The sequence below is a fragment of the Astyanax mexicanus genome, chromosome 17 (assembly GCF_023375975.1).
Source record: "Astyanax mexicanus isolate ESR-SI-001 chromosome 17, AstMex3_surface, whole genome shotgun sequence".
NCBI lineage: Eukaryota > Metazoa > Chordata > Actinopteri > Characiformes > Acestrorhamphidae > Astyanax > Astyanax mexicanus.
Genome location: NC_064424.1, coordinates 48090242 through 48111179, shown reverse-complemented (window position 1 = coordinate 48111179; position 20938 = coordinate 48090242). Strand labels below are relative to the sequence as shown.

The window sequence follows — 20938 nt, the reverse complement described above, 5'->3', positions numbered from 1 at the left end:
AACGTAGGCCAAACGCCTTCCCCCGACATCCCAGAGGTCTGAAATCGAAATATGTTGTCCAGATAGCACATTTGAGGTTGCCTGTAAAGTTTCGTACCACAGAAGTCAACGTAGGCCAAACTCCTTCCCCCGACAACCCAGAGGTCTGAAATTGAAATATGTTCTCCACATGGCACTTCTGGTGTTGTTTGTAAAGTTTCGTGTTACTGAAGTCAACGTAGGCCAAACTCCTTCCCCCGACATCCCAGAGGTCTGAAATTGAAATATGTTGTCCGGATAGCACAGTTGAGGTTGCCTGTAAAGTTTCGTACCACAGAAGTCAACGTAGGCCAAACTCCTTCCCCCGACAACCCAGAGGTCTGAAATTGAAATATGTTGTCCAGATAGCACATTTGAGGTTGCCTGTAAAGTTTCGTACCACAGAAGTCAACGTAGGCCAAACTCCTTCCCCCGACAACCCAGAGGTCTGAAATTGAAATATGTTGTCCGAATAGCACATTTGAGGTTGCTTGTAAAGTTTCGTACCACAGAAGTCAACGTAGGCCAAACTCCTTCCCCCGACATTTCAAAGGTCTGAAAATGTAATGTGTTGTCCAAATCACACTTCTGGTGTTGTTTTTAAAGTTTCGTGTTACTGAAGTCAACGTAGGCCAAACTCCTTCCCCTGACAACTCAGAGGTCTGAAATTGAAATATGTTGTCCAAATGGCACTTCTGGTGTTGTTTTTAAAGTTTCGTGTTACTGAAGTCAACGTAGGCCGAACTCCTTCCCCCGACATCCCAGAGGTCTGAAATTGTAATGTGTTGTCCAAATGGCACCTCTGGTGTTGCCTGTAAAGTTTCGTTCCACATAAGTCAACGTAGGCCAAACTCCTTCCCCTGACAACCCAGAGGTCTGAAATCGTAATATGTTGTCCGGATAGCACATTTGGGGTTGGTTAGGGTTAGGGTTAAGAATTAGGGTTAGGGTTAAGAATTATGGTTAGGGTTAGGGTTTAGGGTTAGGGTTAGTGTTAGCGTTAAGAATTAGGGTTAGGGTTAATTTAGAATTAGAATTTAGGGTTTAGTGTTAGGGTTAACAGTAGGGTTAGGGTTAGGGTTAGGGTTAGGTTAGGGTTAGGTTAGGGTTAGGGTTAGGTTAGGGTTAGGGTTAGGGTTAGGTTATGGTTAGGGTTATGGTTAGGGTTAGGTTAGGGTTAGGGTTAGGTTAGGGTTAGGTTAGGGTTAGGGTTAGGTTAGGGTTAGGGTTAGGTTTAGGGGTAGGGTTAGGGTTAGGGTTAGGTTAGGGTTAGGGTTAGGTTAGGGTTAGGGTTAGGGTTAGGTTATGGTTAGGGTTATGGTTAGGGTTAGGGTTAGGTTAGGGTTAGGTTAGGGTTAGGGTTAGGTTAGGGTTAGGGTTAGGTTAGGGTTAGGTTAGGGTTAGGGTTAGGTTAGGGTTAGGGTTAGGGTTAGGTTATGGTTACGGTTAGGGTTAGGGTTAGGGTTAGGGTTAGGGTTAGGTTAGGGTTAGGTTAGGGTTAGGGTTAGGTTAGGGTTAGGGTTAGGTTTAGGGGTAGGGTTAGGGTATGTTGTCCAACTCACACTCATGTGATCGCCTACAGTGTTTCGTGCCACAGAAGTGATTGTATGCCAAACTCCTTCTCCCAGTCAACCAGAGGTCTGAAATCACAGTATGCTGTCCAACTGGCATCTCTGTGATAGCCTGCAGAATTTCGTACCCCAAAAGTCAACGTAGGCCAAACTCCGTCCCCTGAGCACCCTGAGGTCTGAAATTGCAGTATATTATCCAACTGGTACTTATGTGATCGCCTGCAAAGATTCATGCCACAGAAGTCAACGTAGGCCAAACTCCATCCCCCGAGCACCCTGAGATCTGAAACCTCAGTATGTTGTTCAACTAACACATATGTGGTCGCCTGCGGAGTTTCGTACGACAGCAGTTAATGTAGTCTGAAGTCCTTCCCACGACCTCAGAGAGATCTGAAACAGCAGTATGTTGTCCCCCTGATACCTCTGGTGTAGCCTGCAGAGTTTTGTACCCCAAAAGTCAAAGTAGTTCAAACTCCTTCCGCCAACCACCCAGGTGTATGAAATCGAAATATATTGTCCGAATGGCATCGCTGGTGTTGCCTGTAAAGTTTCGTGCCACAGAAGTTAACGTAGGCCAAACTCCTTCCCCTGACAACCCATCGGTCTGAAATCGAAATATTTTGTCCAAATGGCACCTCTGGGGGTACCAGCAAAAATTTCCTGCCACAAAAGTTAACGTAGGCAAGGCCTTAGGTAAGTAGACAATTTTGGTAAAAAAATTAAAAGTGATTTTTAATGTGTTTTTCAATCAAATTGAGCACAATTAACCATGCACCTGCAAGTTCTAACTTATTTGAGTCATATTCTCATATAAAAAGAGAGTTTGAAGAATGGTCCAAAATCACACAAAAAAGGTAAGGCTTAGGTAAGTAGACAATTTTGGTAAAAAAATTAAGTGATTTTTAATGTGTTTTTTAATTAAACTGAGCACAATTAACCATGCATAGGAAAGTTCCAACTCATTTGAGTCATATTCTCATATAAAAAAAGAGAACAGCGTCTGGTTCATACACAGCACTGAACTACAACTCTACACATTCTTGCTGGTGGCAGATAAACTGCTGCTCTTTCAGGGGACATGCCTCAAAGCGGCGAGAGAATGGTGGAAAAGAGATTGGGAGCGATGCCGCGTCGCTGCAGTGTGAACAAGAAAAGTTACTCCGCTTTAAATGAACACTGTCAAATTTAAATCTTTCTCAGTAGTTTATCGGTTTGGGTCCGCATTGGACAATGTCTGGGTCCGGACCCGGACCAAGGTCCGTCTATTAGTGACCCCTGCTCCACACTCTGTATAAATGCTAGATTTGTGGAGAGCAGGACTTATAGCTGTCCTGTCGACAGAGTCTCCCACCTCAGCTGTAGATCTCTGCAGTTAATCCAGAGTGATCATGGGCCTCTTGGCTGCATCTCTGATCAGTCTTCTCCTTGAAGTGAAAGTTTAGAGGGACCGCCGGGTCTTGGTAGATTTGCAGCGGTCTGAGACTCCTTCCATTTTTATATGATCGCTTGCACAGTGCTTCTTGAGATGTTTAAAGTTGGGGATTTTTTTTTGTATCCAAATCCAGCTTTAAACTTTTCCACAACAGTATCTCAGACCTGCCTGGTGTGTTTTTACTTGATGCTCTCTGAGCTTTAAACAGAACTCTGAGACTGTGATCACAGAGAAGGTGCATTTATACAGAGACTTGATCACACACAGGCGATTCTATTTATCAACATCAGTCATTTAGATCAACATTGGCTCATTCAGAGATCCTCACTGAACGTCTGGAGTGAGTTTGCTAAACTTAAAGTAAAGGGGCTGAATAATATTGCACGCAAAACTTTTCATTTTTTTCTATAAAAAGTTTAAAATATCCAATACATTTCGTTCCACTTCAGAACTCTGTCCCGCTTGTTGATTCTTCACAAAAAAAAAAATACAATTTCACGTATTTTTGTTTAAAGCCTGAAATGTGGCAAAAGGTTCAAAGAGAAAAGTTTAATACTTTTGCAACGAACTGTTTATCCGTTCTTTGGAACACAGGATAACAGATTCGTGATCTGCTCATTTTACTGGTGTCTCCCTGCCCACAGCTTCCACGGGCCTCAATCTTAATCTAACCTGAAAAGCACCATCTTACAGAACACATATTACAGCACATAAAATACAAAACACAAAACACACAAAATCTTTTCATACAGAACTATGATTTAATTCTTTAAGAAATGTTTACACATTTACAAAAGTGTTGACAAATGTACAAATCATCCTAGCTCAGGTGTTCACTCCACAGCATAGAAAGGTATTTCTCTAAACACTGAAAGAACTGTAAGTGGAATTTCTATAAAAGATTTATTAAAGAGGCTGTGATGAGCATTAAGCAATACTCAGTATTACTCTCATTAATTTTATTCATTAAAGTATAAGTATGTAAAATAGAAATTAAGTCCATTTAAACATTCAGAATTACTCCTTCATAACTGTAAATTAATAATAACTATGGATGGACTGTTTTACCTGAAGGCATTATTCTTCAACATGAACATTTGCTTGTTTTATGGAAAAATTACAAATCTGTAAATACAGCAAAACATAATTTGCATATTTAAATAATTCCAAAAAGATTATAAGGAAACAAAAACATTAACTTTGTGTAATCATTCTTTCAAAGTCATTTTTCTTTATTTATAGTGAATAATATCTGCATTCATACATACCCAAAGCCCATCAGTAGATTTTACAAAAGGCTCAAACACTTCATTTGTTCTGATAATCTCATAATACAGTTAAAACAGGACCAGTCCCAGTCCAGGCTTCACTCCAACCTAATCCTGCAGGACTAAGACTGAGCCCCCGGAATCAAACAGATTAAAGAATTTTCCCGGATCCCAATAAAATATAAGTCTCTTATAAAGCATCTGTACTTTACCATTAAACATAAAATGAAATCTCAGGAAACATATAAAATAAAAGAAAACTGAGCTCTGTTTAAAATAAATTATTAGGCCAGGGAATACTTTTTGCACTTGGTCAATATATGGAACAGTAATAAATTAAACATCTTCGTTACCTACTGATCTAACAGGAGAAGATAAGGTTACAACTTTATTAAAGAAAGCAGAGCTGACCAATATGATATTTTATTGTATTGTGATAAATATTCTTATCATAGACAATCAGATTTTTTTAAAACATAAAAAGGATAATCTGTGCTTAAAGAACACTGACTGTAAATATACAATTAGCATAATTAGTCTTGATTAATTAGATAATGTGCAGCAAAAACTGAATGAAAATCACTGCACTCTGCATGAGAGGGTTTTTAAATAGCAATTTTCTTCCACGGCTGCATCAAAAGATTTAGTCACGATAATTACTTTTTAAACGTATTGTAAAACATACGGCCACGAGCTCGACCAATTTAGCTGACCTCGATATTACCCGTTATACATAAAAACTGAATAAAATGGTCTTAAACTGATAATGTTATTGTTTATTGAAATTATTACTAGAAAAACATATTGTCCAAACAAGGCCTTTACCTTAAACTTAACCCTCTAAACTACCGGATAAAGAGCTTTAAGATCATCCTGCAGGACTTTCTTAATTATCAAGAGTGTGCTTCATTAACAATATGCACTAATCTCCATAATTATTCAGTTCTTCTTTGTTAAGAAAAACAGTATTCAGAACTCTGCATGTAGGTGCCTCACTGTGGTGTAATTGTACCACTTTAAGCAAATTCACTGTATCTTATATTCTACATGATTCCTGGATTCTAAATTTGATTTCAGATTCACTTTTGTGCAGCTCAAAAACAAACGGTTTTCAACCAATTAATCCCTCAACATTTAACATTATAATTTGCACTACTGCACCTTTAGGACAGATAAATAAGCTCTGTTGTGATTGGCTGTCCTGGAGCAGAAAGATGATTTAGAATAGTGCAGTATGAATGGGCGGGGCTAAACTGCTGTATGCTGAATATGCAGCGTTATGTGAAGGAGAAACAGTGACTTCATAGCAGTACGTTTTGAACCAATATTACATATAAATTCAAATTGTTTTATTTTCATACAGCAAAATAAACTCGACTGTCTGTGACGGATCTTTTACCGTGTCTGAGGAAGATCTGAAAAGGGATTAAATTACACGATTCCTCTTAAACAAAAATATGCAGTTCACGGCCTGAGCGGTCGGCCTGGAGGCTCTCTGGGTGCTTCTAAAACCCGGTATCTCCGTCTGATCCGCCTACTTGGAGACTTGCTGCTGCACGTGAAGCAGGAACTCGTAATACGACAGCGCAGACTCCGTCCGGTCCTCGATCATATTCTGCATAAAGCTGGACTTCATAGGGCTTTCATCTCTGAAATTAAATCGATAAACAGTGTGAGAGCATCGTCTTCATTTCAGATTTATTTTCCTCTTTTATGAAAAAAACACACAGACCTGATGAGATGTAGAACAGGGTAGAACGGCCGCTGCTCTCTGATCCAGCCAATAAACGCTCTGGTTCTGGCGGACTCTGCGGTGTCCAGTTCCGGCAGCTGATTCTGTGAGAAACAAATCAGTGCAGAGCCAATCAGATCACGAGACACGGCCGCGATGGGCGTAACGGGAGGGAAATGAAAGGCATGACGCCAGGCTGACCTGGTTCAGAGGCACGTTGGCGTAGTTTTGGACTCCCAGCACCTGGTTCAGGAAAGTGGGGTTACAGCTCTTTCCCACCCAGAGATACAGATCCTGCAACACAAACCAACCGCCCCTTAAATCCACAGTTCATTTCGAGTTTCATTCTTTTCTCACAAAAAACATATTAGCAATATAATTAGCAGCTGATTAAACACAAACTAAACTTTAAAATAAAAAGAAATGATTAACAAGTAAAAAACTAAAAGGTTTTAACAGGCGATCACTGAAGGAAATATTTACAGTATTTGAACAATCAAAACCTACAAAAGCTAACGGTACCTAGCGAGCAAAAGCTAACCAAACAAGCTTAATTGATTATTAAATAAAAATGTAAAAAAAAAATCCACAATCATGTGTCCAAAAGAAAAAAAAATCTTTAATTAAATTTTATTCAAATTTGAGGAATAAAGACAAACAAACCCATAGAAACTGTGCAAAGAAAATTTACATTTCTGTCCAAAACCGAAACTTAACAAAACAAAACATTTGGCAGAAGGCTGAATACTGAAAACAATTTGAAGGTTTAATTCATTTTGCTTCTTTAAAAAATATATATTACAAAACTACAATTTAAAAATATTCACTTGACAACTGATCTTTTCTGAAACAGACAGACCACGCACACTACATTTACCTCAGCGCTGCTGTGTAACCCATCCTCTGATCCACTGCAATGACTTTAAATAAATTCTATTTATTTGATATGCTATTAGGTATTTTTGTATCTCAGTTGCCAAATATTCGGTCCGTCCATAGTAATAATAATTCATTTAAATCAATTATTTACATAGTTTTCCTTGTTTCTTGTTATTTCCAGACTCCTAGTAATTCTAGCTTGTTGTTACTGAAAGTATATTAGAATTTTGATTTAATGTGAATTGATTTGCACTAACTGATCCTGTGTCCATCAGGAAAGCTCCGTCTCTGCTGAGCTTCTCCACGCTGAGCTGCAGCGCTAAGGGCTGAGGGATGGTGCGGTCGTTGATGTTCAGAGCTCCCTGTGTATAACAACAAAACTTTATTACAAAATAAAACATCTACCATTTACTAAGATAAACAAGCAGATCTGTGCATTTAACCAAAAACGTATAGAACCTGATGATGAAATCTTGTTCATGTAAATTATTTCAAAATTTTAAATACTAGAAAATTATTTAATTTAAACTGCCCAGATTTGCTGGTAATCCATCCAGGTCAATATGCTGGATCCAGAGTGACTTTCTTTCTTTGATGCAAAATCAAGAAAAGGATGCATCACCTCATCAGTCAAGTCATCCAGTCGGTAGAGGGCAGGGTGGATCATAAGCATGAGGTAAGACAACGGCTGGTACTTCAGTTGATACATAGCAAACACTCGATCGTCCAGTCGGGTGCTGGTCCCAGTCCGAAATGCTCTCTGAAACAGAAATATAGGTCTCAGCTAATCAGCAGCTACATCATCTTAAATATAGCAACAACTAATACAACTTCTACTGCAGAAACACTTTCTCAATCATACTGAGCATTCCTATATAAACTATATAAACAGTTTCTGTCTCTGTTCTCTCATATGCAGCCCATCTACAAAATCTGACTATGAAATATTTTAAAAGCTAGAGTAATGCTCTTCTGTTTTCAGAGCGGAAGGTAAATTCTGTTTAGTCCAGAATTCCAGAATAAACTGAAGAAACTGAAAAGTTTGGTCTAATTTTTTTTTGTAACCTTTTCCCATTTCATGCATGTCTAGAACTTCACCTATAAATGACTGGGAGGGGAGGGGGGGTGCATATGAGTGGTACCTGTTTGAGCAGGGCTAAGATGTAGAGGGGGAAAAGGCACAGGCAGGCAGGAGCGAGGAGTCCAGGCTGCTGGATGGTGAGCACAGAGCTGCGGTAGGAAACCAGTGAATCGATGGCAGCGTTGGTCACAGCATCACGAGCATCACTCAGACTGGCGGTCACTGATCGGTCCACAGCTGCCGGGAGGAAGAAGAGTAGACTCTGAATTACAATAAACCCAACCTAAACAAGTTAATCTATATAAACATCACTTCACTGCAGGGGGAGGGGCTTACCCATGCTCGCCAGCAGACAGGTAATGGCTTGAACATCCGCTCCAGCAAATATATCAGACATAGAATTCACCACAGGTAAACACATGGTGTGCACCCGAATCCTCCTTTCCCCTGAAAGAGCAGAGTTTCAGCACTGATGAGTCAAAGTTCATAATCAATAAGAGCTGATCCAAACCATGATAAGAACCTTAAACCCAGACATCTGAGCTGCAGAACAAGCTGATAACTGATAACATCGTCATACTGATATATTCAATCCACTTATATTGTATCCCATTCATTTACATTGAATTGACATAAATGTATAATTGCTTGGATGAAGTGTGTGTTGGTTAGTGGAGGAGCTCTCTCTCTCTTTCTCTCTTAAACCGTTGATGAACTTTTACTCTTTTTTAAATGTTTTTTTGTGTATTTTTTATTTATTTCACCTTTGCTGGAAGTGTAGAGCAACGCCGCTTGAAACGACACCACCTGCATGTCCACCAGGTTCTCTTCTATAGACATCTGCACAGCGAACCCAGCGTCCGGATTCACGTTCGGTAAAGACAGAAGATCAGTGGAGCGAACGAAGAAATTCCCGTGAAAAGTGTGAATAGAGAGACCTGAAAAAAACCCCTCATATAATTAAACTCAACATCTAACAACTTAATTTAGACACACACACACACACCTCACACACTCTCTCCACACCTCACACACTCTCTCCACACCTCACACCCTCTCTCCACACCTCACACACTCTCTCCACACCTCACACACTCTCTCCACACCTCACACACTCTCTCCACACCTCACACACTTTCCACACACTCTCTCCACACCTCACACACTCTCTCCACACCTCACACACTCTCTCCACACCTCACACACTTTCCACACACTCTCTCCACACCTCACACCCTCTCTCCACACCTCACACCCTCTCTCCACACCTCACACACTCTCTCCACACCTCACACCCTCTCTCCACACCTCACACACTCTCTCCACACCTCACACCCTCTCTCCACACCTCACACACTCTCTCCACACCTCACACACTTTCCACACACTCTCTCCACACCTCACACCCTCTCTCCACACCTCACACCCTCTCTCCACACCTCACACCCTCTCTCCACACCTCACACACACTCTCCACACCTCACACACTCTCTCCACACCTCACACACTCTCTCCACACCTCACACACTCTCTCCACACCTCACACACTCTCTCCACACCTCACACACTCTCTCCACACCTCACACACTCTCTCCACACCTCACACACACTCTCCACACCTCACACACTCTCTCCACACCTCACACACTCTCTCCACACCTCACACACTCTCTCCACACCTCACACACTCTCTCCACACCTCACACACTCTCTCCACACCTCACACACTCTCTCCACACCTCACACACTCTCTCCACACCTCACACACACTCTCTCCACACCTCTCACACACTCTCTCCCCACCTCACACACTCTCTCCACACCTCACACACTCTCTCCACACCTCACACACTCTCTCCACACCTCACACACTCTCTCCACACCTCACACACTCTCTCCACAACTCACACACTCTCTCCACAACTCACACACTCTCTCCACAACTCACACACTCTCTCCACACCTCACACACTCTCTCCACACCTCACACACTCTCTCCACACCTCACACACTCTCTCCACACCTCACACACTCTCTCCACACCTCACACACACTCTCCACACCTCACACACTCTCTCCACACCTCACACACTCTCTCCACACTGACACTTTACAGAGAATCTCAAACCTTTAGTGCAGCGAATCCTCATAACAGCCTCGAATCCGATCTTGCGCGTGAGATATCTCTTCAGATCTTTCTGGAAGCGCTCGGTCTGCGCAGGGTTGTGCTCGGTGTGATACGAAGGGTAGAAATAAACACTTCCTGCTGAATATCTGGAGATACATCCTGAACAAAAGGAGGAGAGACACAGATTTTTTTACAGCAGGAATAAACGACTCGATCTTTATACCTTCAGCTCCACACAAGGCTTTATTCTACTAGTCTTATTCTACTGGACACCGGTGGCAGAAACTGTATTAATTCATTAGAAGGAATCTGTACTGAACACTAATGATCAGATCACCCAGGAATCAGGATAATATTATAAGGTGTGAAATGTGTTAAAATTGTATTTTTGAACTGAACTGACCTAAAGTGGCGAGATCACAGTACTGTGCACTCAGCATAAACAGGTCCACTGCCACCTGCTGGCCAGAACAGTCAAGAGCCAGTTTCTTATAGAAGTCCGTTGCAGGAGAAAGATGTTGAACATCCTGAGGCGAAAACAAATATCAGATAGCAGCATGATCAGTAAGCAATTTTAGATGTGAAATAAAATAAAAACGCACTTTCATAATAAGACTATAATAAATAAAGAGATAAAGATATAAAGACAAATGGATTATGTTGTGAGAACCACTTATAAAAGCAGATTTGTAATAGAAATAAAAGAGTGAAGAACTTTTTAACACCAGCAGCCGTTCAGCCCCTCCTATTTTCTCACATTCCTTTTTTAAAGGAAGGTGAACATTAGCTCAGAGCCTCTAGCCCTGCTTTAGCTTAGCGGTTTCTCACCCTGCTCTTAGAGACGCACTGTCCTAAACATTCCCTTATGAAGCCAGACTCGTGCTCGTCTGCAGTCGGGATTTAACTCCGTTATCTCTGTTGTGATGTGAGACATGAGATTCAGGACTTTTAGAAACCATGTTAATCTTTTTAATCTACAGCACATTCCCCGTCACCCCAAAACCACACTGGAGTCACAGCTAAGTTCATTAAATTACCGCTATTTAATACTAGATCTCTTGTAAAGAAAACTTTCTTAATCAATGATTTTATAAATACAGACTTAATTTTATGTTTTTGAATAAAACCTGGTTAAACAGCTTAAACACTACAGCATGTAAATAAGCCCACTTCTTTATCACTTCTGCATTCTGTTGGATATATTAATTAAGTCAATAGTAAAAGAAGAACCTGTATGTTTCAGAAAGAGACACCTAATGAAACCGTCAGAGATCGGGTTATTAAGGTCATACTGCACCGATTTCTGGAATTAAGTCTAATTTCCTCCTAGACGAGCTCCAGAACAATTAATGTTTTTAATATGCTAGCATCAACATAAAAAATCTTATAAACAAAGATTTTCTTGGAAAAATACGGCAAATCTGGCCTCCAGATTCACTACGATAAATACAGACAAAGAGTCTATAACCAAGAGATCAAAACAGCCAGGCAGATTTTCTTTAATCAACATCATTAATAAAAACATCACCAACTCACACACTTAATTTACAACTATTGATCATCTAATAAAGACTCACAAAATTACTGAGCCTGAATTTCTGTCGGTTAATAAGTGTGATGAATCTGCTGCCTAATTTAAAAAGAAAATGACTGAAATCAGATCAAGTTATTAAAAAAGTGATCCTCACACAAATCAACCAGTTTCTAAACTCCAGTAACTGCCCTGATCAATTCCAATCAGGATTTTGACTAAATCACAGCACAGAGAAACTGCTTTAAATTACATTCGCCTAAACTCAGACTCGGGTAAAGTCTCAGCTCTGCTGCTTTTGGCCCTCAGTGCTGCCTTTGACACGGTTAATCATGTTATTGTAATAAACAGACTAGAAAACTGGGCAGAACTTTTAGCCTTAAACTGGTTTAAATCATATTTTGACGGCAGGGGCTGTTCTGTTGCTTTGGGAAGCTTTAATTCTGAGCGAATCCTGGAAGGGTCAATACTTACACCCATTCTCTTTAATCTTTCATTTGGATTTTCTACTGTACTAATATCAAGAGAACTAGTTTAAATTCCTTCAGGAGATTACAGCAGGAACCTTGGCTGATGCTCTCTGGTTGGGATCTTCTCTGGATTTGAGAGCTCCCACGCCCAGTGTCGGAAGCTGAGTCTGAAAGACGGTCACTCGGCCGCCGGTGGGCGACATCAGCTTGAAGGCGGCCTGCAGAGCCGGACCCAGAGCAGAATGGGTCTCCATCGTCTTTGTGAACATCTGAGGTAAACTCTTCAGCAGGTCTCGCACCAGCTTCACAAAAACAGACAGATAAAAACGTTATTCAACTTTTTAAAGAGGGAAAACATTTGCTGCTGATGTCATTTCATATTAATGTGTAAAATATGAATTTATACCTAATTATGAAATACAGTGATGATAAAATCTACACACTTACCAATGGAACTGCAAACAATGCAATGCAATGTAATAAATAAAGTGTCAAAAAATACTTACCTCTTTACTTTCACTGAGATTCACTAAAAGGCTGTCAGGAGTGGGTAAAAAAATATCTGAAAGAAAAAAAGATCAGAAGTAAATAAATAACAGAAGATGCCTCTCTGGCCAGATTTGTCTCTCTGTCTCCCTGTCTCCCTGTCTCTCTGTCTCTCTGTCTCCCTTTCTCTCTGTCTCTCTGTCTCCCTTTCTCTCTGTCTCCCTTTCTCTCTGTCTCCCTTTCTCTCTGTCTCCCTTTCTCTCTGTCTCCCTTTCTCTCTGTGTCTCTGTCTCCCTGTCTCACAGATACAAAAACACAGATAAACTTTCACTACATTAGAAAGACCTGCTTCTTACTGTCTGTCTCGTGTTTTTTAAAAGTGTAAAAATAAAAATTTAAAGCAATTTTTTAAATTTAATTATAAAACCTGGATCATTATAATCAGAGATGGCTCACCCTCGAGGTCTGAAACGATGAGCATCTGTGGCTGAGAAAGTCCATCCTGCAGGTTGTAGAAATGGATCATGCTGTCAAACGTGATCAAGCCGATCTTCGTTCTTGTGTCTCCTGGAAGACTAGACAGCATAAAAGCGTGTTTCTGTAAGAGTCTGATCTGTAGGTAAACGTTACGGCTACATATGAAACCTTCACGTACGAGTTTAGATTCTCTAGAAGCGACTGACAGACGACATCCAGGTATCCTGTTTCCACAGCGTTGTGAGAAACGTCCAGAAGAAACAGATAAACAGCCGGCTGAGGAGGTCTGAGCTGAAGAGCAGAAAATCCCAGTTAAAAAAAAAAATTTCTACACTACACACACACACACACTACACACACACTACACACAACACACACTACACACACACTACACACACTACACACACACACACACACACACTACACACACACTACACACACACTACACACACTACACACACTACACACTACACACACACACACACACACTACACACACACTACACACACACACTACACACACTACACACACTACACACACTACACACACACTACACACACACACACACTACACACACACTACACACACACACTACACACACTACACACACACTACACACACACTACACACACACTACACACACACTACACACACACTACACACACAGCAACAAACCCAATCTTTTGCATGTGTCTGTGTGTAAAACCACCGTATGAAGAGAGGGTAACCTTATGGACCATCAATCAGAATCTGAAATTAAGCTGCTCACCATGTATTCTGATGGAGCGATAAACTCTATGGTGGCATTCTGGACCTCGGGTCGTTTATGTGGTTCTCCATATGATCTGCTGACCGGATTATACATGAACTCCTCTGGAACTAAAGGACAAAAAGGAAAGAGTAGCGAGTCGCTGAACATTAAAGCATATCAGGATTCTTACAGTCAGACTAAACAATATAAACACTGTAACTAAACCCCTGAATAACTGAAACGAACACTTACCATCATTAACTCGATAGCACAGGTTGCATTTCCACCTCCTCTGATCCAGGAAGGAGACAAACGGATTGATGTAGGTTCTACAGGACCGACAGCGGACTATAGTGCTGGATGTGACAACTGGTAGCTGCTGCAGAGGAACAATAAATAAATGAAGAAATGCGCTTCTGAACATCCCTGTCGATTTTAGCCCACTGGTTCTGTATTTGTTTAAAGATAATAAAGACCATATGATCTTTCTATGCATCAGAATCCGAATCAGAAATGACATACTCAATAAATGCAATAATGCATTCTCAACATTCTGAAAGAGCTGATTTATGGGCAAATGTGGAACTTTGGCCCAATAATTTAACTAAAAGAAAAATAAAATAATTTTGATCTTTAAGGGACTGAAAAGTATATGTACAGTATATGTACTGAAGTGCAGAACTTACGGAGAGATCTTTAAAGGGGTGCAGCAGAAGACCAAGAGGCAGTTTGGCTTTGTTTAACAGTGACTGTGTCTGAGGGATGCTGGTGAGAGTACTGCGGAAGACCCTGTGGGAACAAAGAGAAAACTGTAAACCACGACTAATGCAACTAATGGCTATTTTAGTAGTTGATTAGTCTTCTGATTATTTGTTCGATTAGTCGCGATTATTTTTTGTCATGTTTAAACTGTACAGAACTGGAAGACCGACTGTAGAGTTAAATGTGTTTGTGTTTAATGAAAACAGAGCTGCTTTTACACTGTATTCTTTTCTCTCTCACGCGCCGCAAGTCCCAACCACACTGAAACCTTATTGGCCAACTAAGCAGGAGGAGAGACCAATTAGGATTTGTCACTCTCTCACTGTGTTTGTGTGTCTTCCTCTCTCGCCAAATTTTTCAGCTCTCTCATTAACGGGGCGTCGACAATTAAATTCCGCATCGATTACGCTGACTAATCATTCCCGCCCTTCTGTAAACAAGCTGAAACAATATAATGTTCAACATCCATTATAAAAATAAAATAAAAAAAGCCTGAATTAGAATTTGGGTGACTGAAACATTATTTTTGTAACTGGAACACAAACAAAAAAAAGACTAATAAATACATACAGTAGCTTGCAGAAGAGCGTACACCCTCACATTTTTGTATTATACCTTTTCATGGGAAACACACACATTAATGTTTAAACCACTGCAACAAACATTTCCATGTTTTTTTTTATGTGAGGGGTGTACTCTCTTTTGAGTACATAAATAATAAAGGGCAAACAAATGATTTTAAAGTGCTTACTATAAATATCCCTGTCAACCTTATTATCGCAAAAATCCAAAAAAAGTTAAAGCAAGGTCAAATTCATACTAATGTCTAAATTCTAAAAGCTACATCTCAAATGAAGACCCAGAATAAAATTAAAAATGCAATAAAATAATACCTGGTCTGACAGTCTCATATAGATTTTAAATGCACTTTAAACTATCCAAACATTCTAAAAAAACAACTCATCTAAGGCCCTAAAAATAACCCAGTCAGTCACAGTGTGACAAAACCATGTATTGGAACAGGCGTCTTACTGACAGGAAGTTAAAACAGATCACATGACCAAAACAATCGCTGACTAAACAAAAAAATGTTGGACAGATTTTTCAAACACAATAAATAAGTGCAGGAGGAGGAGTGGGAGGTGCTTACTCTGGGCTACAGTTGAGTTTCTGCAGGTCCTGAGGTAAGCAGGGTGTCGGGGCAGGAACGGGTCCTGCGGGCAGCAGGTTCCGCTCCTGCAGGAGGTTCAGGACCAGCAGGGCTTCAGGCGTCTGAGACTGCAGGCTTAACGCCGACAGAGCCGAGCTCAGCTGAGCAGGACCTGCAGGAGGCTGAACACGACAAGACACGTCCCGTCAGACACTCACCAAACACACACACTACTCTCACACACAAACACACAAACACACACACTACTCTCACACACACCCCTGATGGCTGGGTTCCTCTGTGGAGGATGCTGAATTTCAATCAATCAATCAAACTTTATTTTCACTCGGGAAGAAACATTGAGGGTGACCCTCATTTACAATGTTGCCGAGCCTTTACAACATCAAAGGGACTGAACACATTTAATGATAATTTAGAAATAATAAGAAATACAATAGTAAAAATTAAATAAATAAAAAATAAAAGTATGCATTTTAAATTAACATTTAATAAAAATATATGTAAAACAATGAGGATTGTGGAATATGGAGCTACACTAGAGTTTAAATAGAGATATTATAATACAGTAATAAAGACTCTAATCTGGCTAAACCACACTATTATAACTGCCTCCCAACTATGCAGGAAAATATCATATTTACATTTTGAAATCATAATTTTAAATACAATTAAGAGACTGACACGACTAACATAAATTAAAATTTTCCAATCTAACACATAATCTTTTAATTAACATTTAAATATGCACTAAAGGCTCAGTTTTAAAGAGACGTGTGATTTCTGCTGTGATTAATCAAATAAATGTGTTAATTAATGAACATTGACTGGGTCAGAACTGGAACCGGCTCGGGTACCTGGTGGTACTGTTGGGGCTGTGGGGGGTAATGCTGGGTCAGAGGGGGTGTGGGTAACGTCGAGGGCGGAGCCTGCATGCTCTGGTAGCCCGGCGGCAGTGAAGGGTAGGAGGTGCCAGCGTGCCCGGGCTGGGGCGGGTAAGATCCACCCACTGCAAACAGAAACAGAAATAAGAAACAAAAAAAATTATGTTTTATTAATTAAATCATCATAAAATCAGCTACAGAACCACAAGCACCAGGCTACAGCCCTGTACCTGACTGCACACCACCCGCACAAACCACCCGCACAAACACCCACACAAACATCCGCACAAACCACCCGCACAAACCACCCGCACAAACCACCCGCACAAACCACCCGCACAAACATCCGCACAAACATCCGCACAAACATCCGCACAAACCACCCGCACAAACCACCCGCACAAACATCCGCACAAACATCCGCACAAACATCCGCACAAACCACCCGCACAAACCACCCGCACAAACATCCGAACAAATCACCCGCACAAACACCCGCCACTACAGACTTCTCTATTTTTAATAAACAGAGGTACAATTTTTCATCCTTTTTTAAAATTCGGATCTAAAAAATTATCCAATCCGTGACTCAAAATCCATGGTAGGATCTGATCCGTTACACCTTTACCGAAAAAATTATTAATTTGTATATTCACATGCAATGCAAAATAGTTTAATAAAAATCTGCAAAAAAATCGTACTTAGTATTTACATCATTCAGTTTGGTTCAATTAACTAGTGCTGCAACAACTAATCGATTAAAATCCATTGTTAAAATAGTTGGCAACTAATTTAATAATTGATAAGTTCATCCTGTATAATATCATAATGTCTCTACAAATTACACAGATGATTTTGGAGCGTTGGTTTTTATACAGAGTTATGAAGGGGATTACTGATGAAAGTAAAATAAAATATTAAAGTAAATTTTGTTCTACCTGGCATGGCGAGGTTAGCAGCAGGCCCAGGGGGCGGGGCTGAAGACTGTAATGCTTTGGGAAAAGGCGGAGTCATAGCTGCCGAGCTGTAGGCCACGGATGTCTGAACCAATCCCGGGCTTGGAGTAGGGGTGAGCTGATTGGGCGGCTGCGTGTAGGGCCCGGGGCGGGGCTGCAGGTGCTGGCTGTAGCTGTTAGACAGTGGGGGGGTGTGTGGTGGGGGGGGCATGCTGTGGTTGTGTAGCGCAGCGCCCTCCGGTGGCCGGCTGGGGGTTGAGGGGCCGGGGGGGCCGTGGTATTGGCTGACGGGCGGAGGGGCCGGCTGATACGGCCTGGAATTGTAGTAATCCTGGCCGGGCAGAGGCGGAGCTTTGGGCTGTGGCATTGTGGGAAAGCCCTGCTGGGGTGGGGGATGATGGGCGGCGGGTATCTGGAAAGGACCTGAAAAAAAAAACATGAGAAAAACCAGGTTATATAATCTTACAATATATAAAAACACATTATATCACAGTGTGTTTCTATGTGGATTCGATGTGGATTCTGACAACATTCTGATTACATTTAAAATTGTCTTAGAGACATCGTCATTAAAAGAGCAGCATCATCATCACCACCACCACCATCGCCACCATCACCATCGCCACCATCACCATCGCCACCATCATCACCACCACCACCCCATCATAATCATCATCACCACCACCATCACCATCTTCACCACCACCACCACCATCACCACCACCATCACCACCATCATCACCACCACCATCATCATCACCCCATCATAATCATCATCATCATCACAACTACCACCACCACCATCTTCACCACCATCACCACCACCTTCACCACCATCATCATCACCACCACCATCACCACATTCTTCACCACCACCACCATCATCATCATCACCACCACCATCATCATCACCACTATCACCACCCCATCATAATAATCATCATCATCACAACTACCATCACCACCATCTTCACCACCACCACCACCATCATCATCACCACCACCACCATCACCACATTCTTCACCACCACCATCATCATCACCATCATCATCACCATTACACCATAATTTTCATCATCAATATCATCAATATCATCATCACCATCATCATCCAGCGCACTTTATTGCATCAGTACCACAACTGGGAGTACTACACCACCCACTTTCACCACACTGTCCAACCTTCACCAAACTACACCACCCACCTTCACCACACCGTCCAACCTTCACCAAACTACACCACCCACCTTCAGCACACCGTCCAACCTTCACCAAACTACACCACCCACCTTCACCAAACTACACCACACCATCCAACCTTCACCAAACTACACCACCCACCTTCACCACACCGTCCAACCTTCACCAAACTACACCACCCACCTTCACCAAACTACACCACCCACTTTCACCACACCGTCCAACCTTCACCAAACTACACCACCCACCTTCACCACACCGTCCAACCTTCACCAAACTACACCACCCACCTTCACCACACCGTCCAACCTTCACCAAACTACACCACCCACCTTCACCACACCGTCCAACCTTCACCAAACTACACCACCCACCTTCACCACACCATCCAACATTCACCAAACCACATTATCCAATCTTCACCACACCACACCATCCAACATTCACCAAACCACATTATCCAATCTTCACCACACCACACCATCCAACCCTCACCAAAGGTGAGTAGTAGTGTGTAAAAAAGTAGAGATATGTGTTAGTGTGTAGTTGTGTAATAGCGTGTATAGCGTATAGGTGTGTTTTGGTGTGTAGTAGGGCGTAGTAGTGTAAAGGTGTGTGTGTTGGGGTGTGTATATTGTATAGGTGTGTAATAGTGTGTAGTAGTGTGTATTGGGGAAGAGTATATTGTATTGGTGTGTAATATTGTGAAGTAGTGTATAGGTATGTAATAATGTGTAATAGTGTGTATATTGTATTCGTGTGTAATAGTGTATAGGTGTGTAATAGTGTGTATTGGTATGTAAGTATGTATATTGTATTGGTGTGTAATTGGTGTGTAGTAGTGAATAGGTATGTAATAGTGTGTATTGGTGTGTAATAGTGTATAGTAGTAAATAGGTGTGTAATAGTGTGTAGTAGTGTATAGGTGTGTAGAACTGTGTATATTGTGTTAGTGTATAGTAGTATATTGGTGTGTAATAGTGTGTAGTAGTGTATAGGTCTGTAGTAGTGTATATATCGTATTAGTGTGTATTGGTGTGTAATAGTTTATAGTAGTGTGTAGGTGTGTAATAGTGTGTAGTAGTGTGTAGGTGTGTAATAGTGTGTAGTAGTGTATAGGTGTGTAATAGTGTGTATATTGAATTAGTGTGTGTTAGGGGTCGGGTGTTATTCCGGACTCACCGTTGGTGTGGAAAGACCCGGCGGTTCGGTTCTGGGAGTTCAGGCCGCTGTTGGACATGTTCGTTTCTGCGGGTTCTGGGTGAGAGCGGGGTGTGTGAGTGGAGCAGCGCGCGACTCCAGTTCGGTTCGGTTCTGTAGCGCGCGCCCCGCGGTGTCCCTGATCTCCGCTCACCGGAAGTGCAGCTCTCAGCAGGAACACGCACGCATCGGGCATGCGCAGTGAGTACACGTGGCACTTCCTGTCCGCGGCGGAACTGGTCGGACTGGAAACGCGCGTGATGATGCAGATAATCTCCAGCGGGCAGAAACTTCTTTCTATGAATCTATGATTTCACTTATCCTGCAGTGTGAAGGAGATCAATAAAAGTGATTTGAAGCTTTTCTGTCGGTCCGTTCAGTAGGAACTCAATAATAAACCGGATCTGTTTAGATTAAACAGGATTATAATTGACAAATTTAAATAAACTATTACCCCCAATATCCCCCTATATTCCACTCTAAACATATAACTCTCTATAACCTACTATACTCTGTTTACCACAGACCTAAACAGCTGATTAATTTAAAATAGAAACACTCATTTATAGTGAAGTGATGATTATTTGAAGTGATGGTTGAGAATGACAGGAAAAATTAAAATAAAAATAAATACCTGGAGGATTCTCTATATATTTATTAAATATGTACCTATTATTTATATGCTATATAAAAACAGAGAGGCAGGTAATATATATATCTGGTATATATATATATGTATATACCGGTCTGTGTGGGGTGGGTGTTGTGCCGGGTTTGGGGGTATTGTGCAGGGTTTGGGGGTGTTGTGCCGGGTTTGGGGGTATTGTGCAGGGTTTGGGGGTGTTGTGCCGGGTTTGGGGGTATTGTGCAGGGTTTGGGGGTATTGTGCAGGGTTTGGGGGTATTGTGCAGGGTTTGGGGGTATTGTGCAGGGTTTGGGGGTGT

At 41.4% G+C, this 20938-nt stretch overlaps 1 protein-coding gene across 1 annotated transcript; it reads right to left on the bottom strand.

Moving 5' to 3' along the window:
• Window positions 1-3760: 3760 nt before the first annotated feature.
• sec24a (SEC24 homolog A, COPII coat complex component) lies at window positions 3761-20194 on the bottom strand. The gene is made up of 21 exons (XM_022676704.2): window positions 19977-20194; window positions 17577-18017; window positions 16612-16763; window positions 15737-15918; window positions 14511-14613; window positions 14077-14203; window positions 13843-13952; window positions 13252-13364; window positions 13053-13171; window positions 12617-12672; window positions 12206-12412; window positions 10513-10636; window positions 10110-10268; window positions 8746-8919; window positions 8318-8428; window positions 8043-8218; window positions 7523-7660; window positions 7158-7262; window positions 6223-6315; window positions 6022-6125; window positions 3761-5938 (listed from the first exon to the last, which is right to left on the bottom strand). Exons 1-21 carry the CDS (start codon window positions 20188-20190, stop codon window positions 5824-5826), a joined length of 3123 nt encoding a protein of 1040 aa, XP_022532425.2. The 5' UTR covers window positions 20191-20194; the 3' UTR covers window positions 3761-5823.
• Window positions 20195-20938: the final 744 nt, after the last annotated feature.

Coding starts and splice junctions, on each gene's coding strand:
- sec24a (XM_022676704.2), bottom strand. CDS start 20,190: ATGCCCGATGCGTGCGTGTTCCTGCTGAGAGCTGCACTTCCGGTGAGC. Junction 12,673..13,052: donor CATCGTTTCAGACCTCGAGG/GTGAGCCATCTC, acceptor TTTTTCTTTCAG/ATATTTTTTTACCCACTCCT. Junction 12,413..12,616: donor ATCTCAGTGAAAGTAAAGAG/GTAAGTATTTTT, acceptor GTTTTTGTGAAG/CTGGTGCGAGACCTGCTGAA.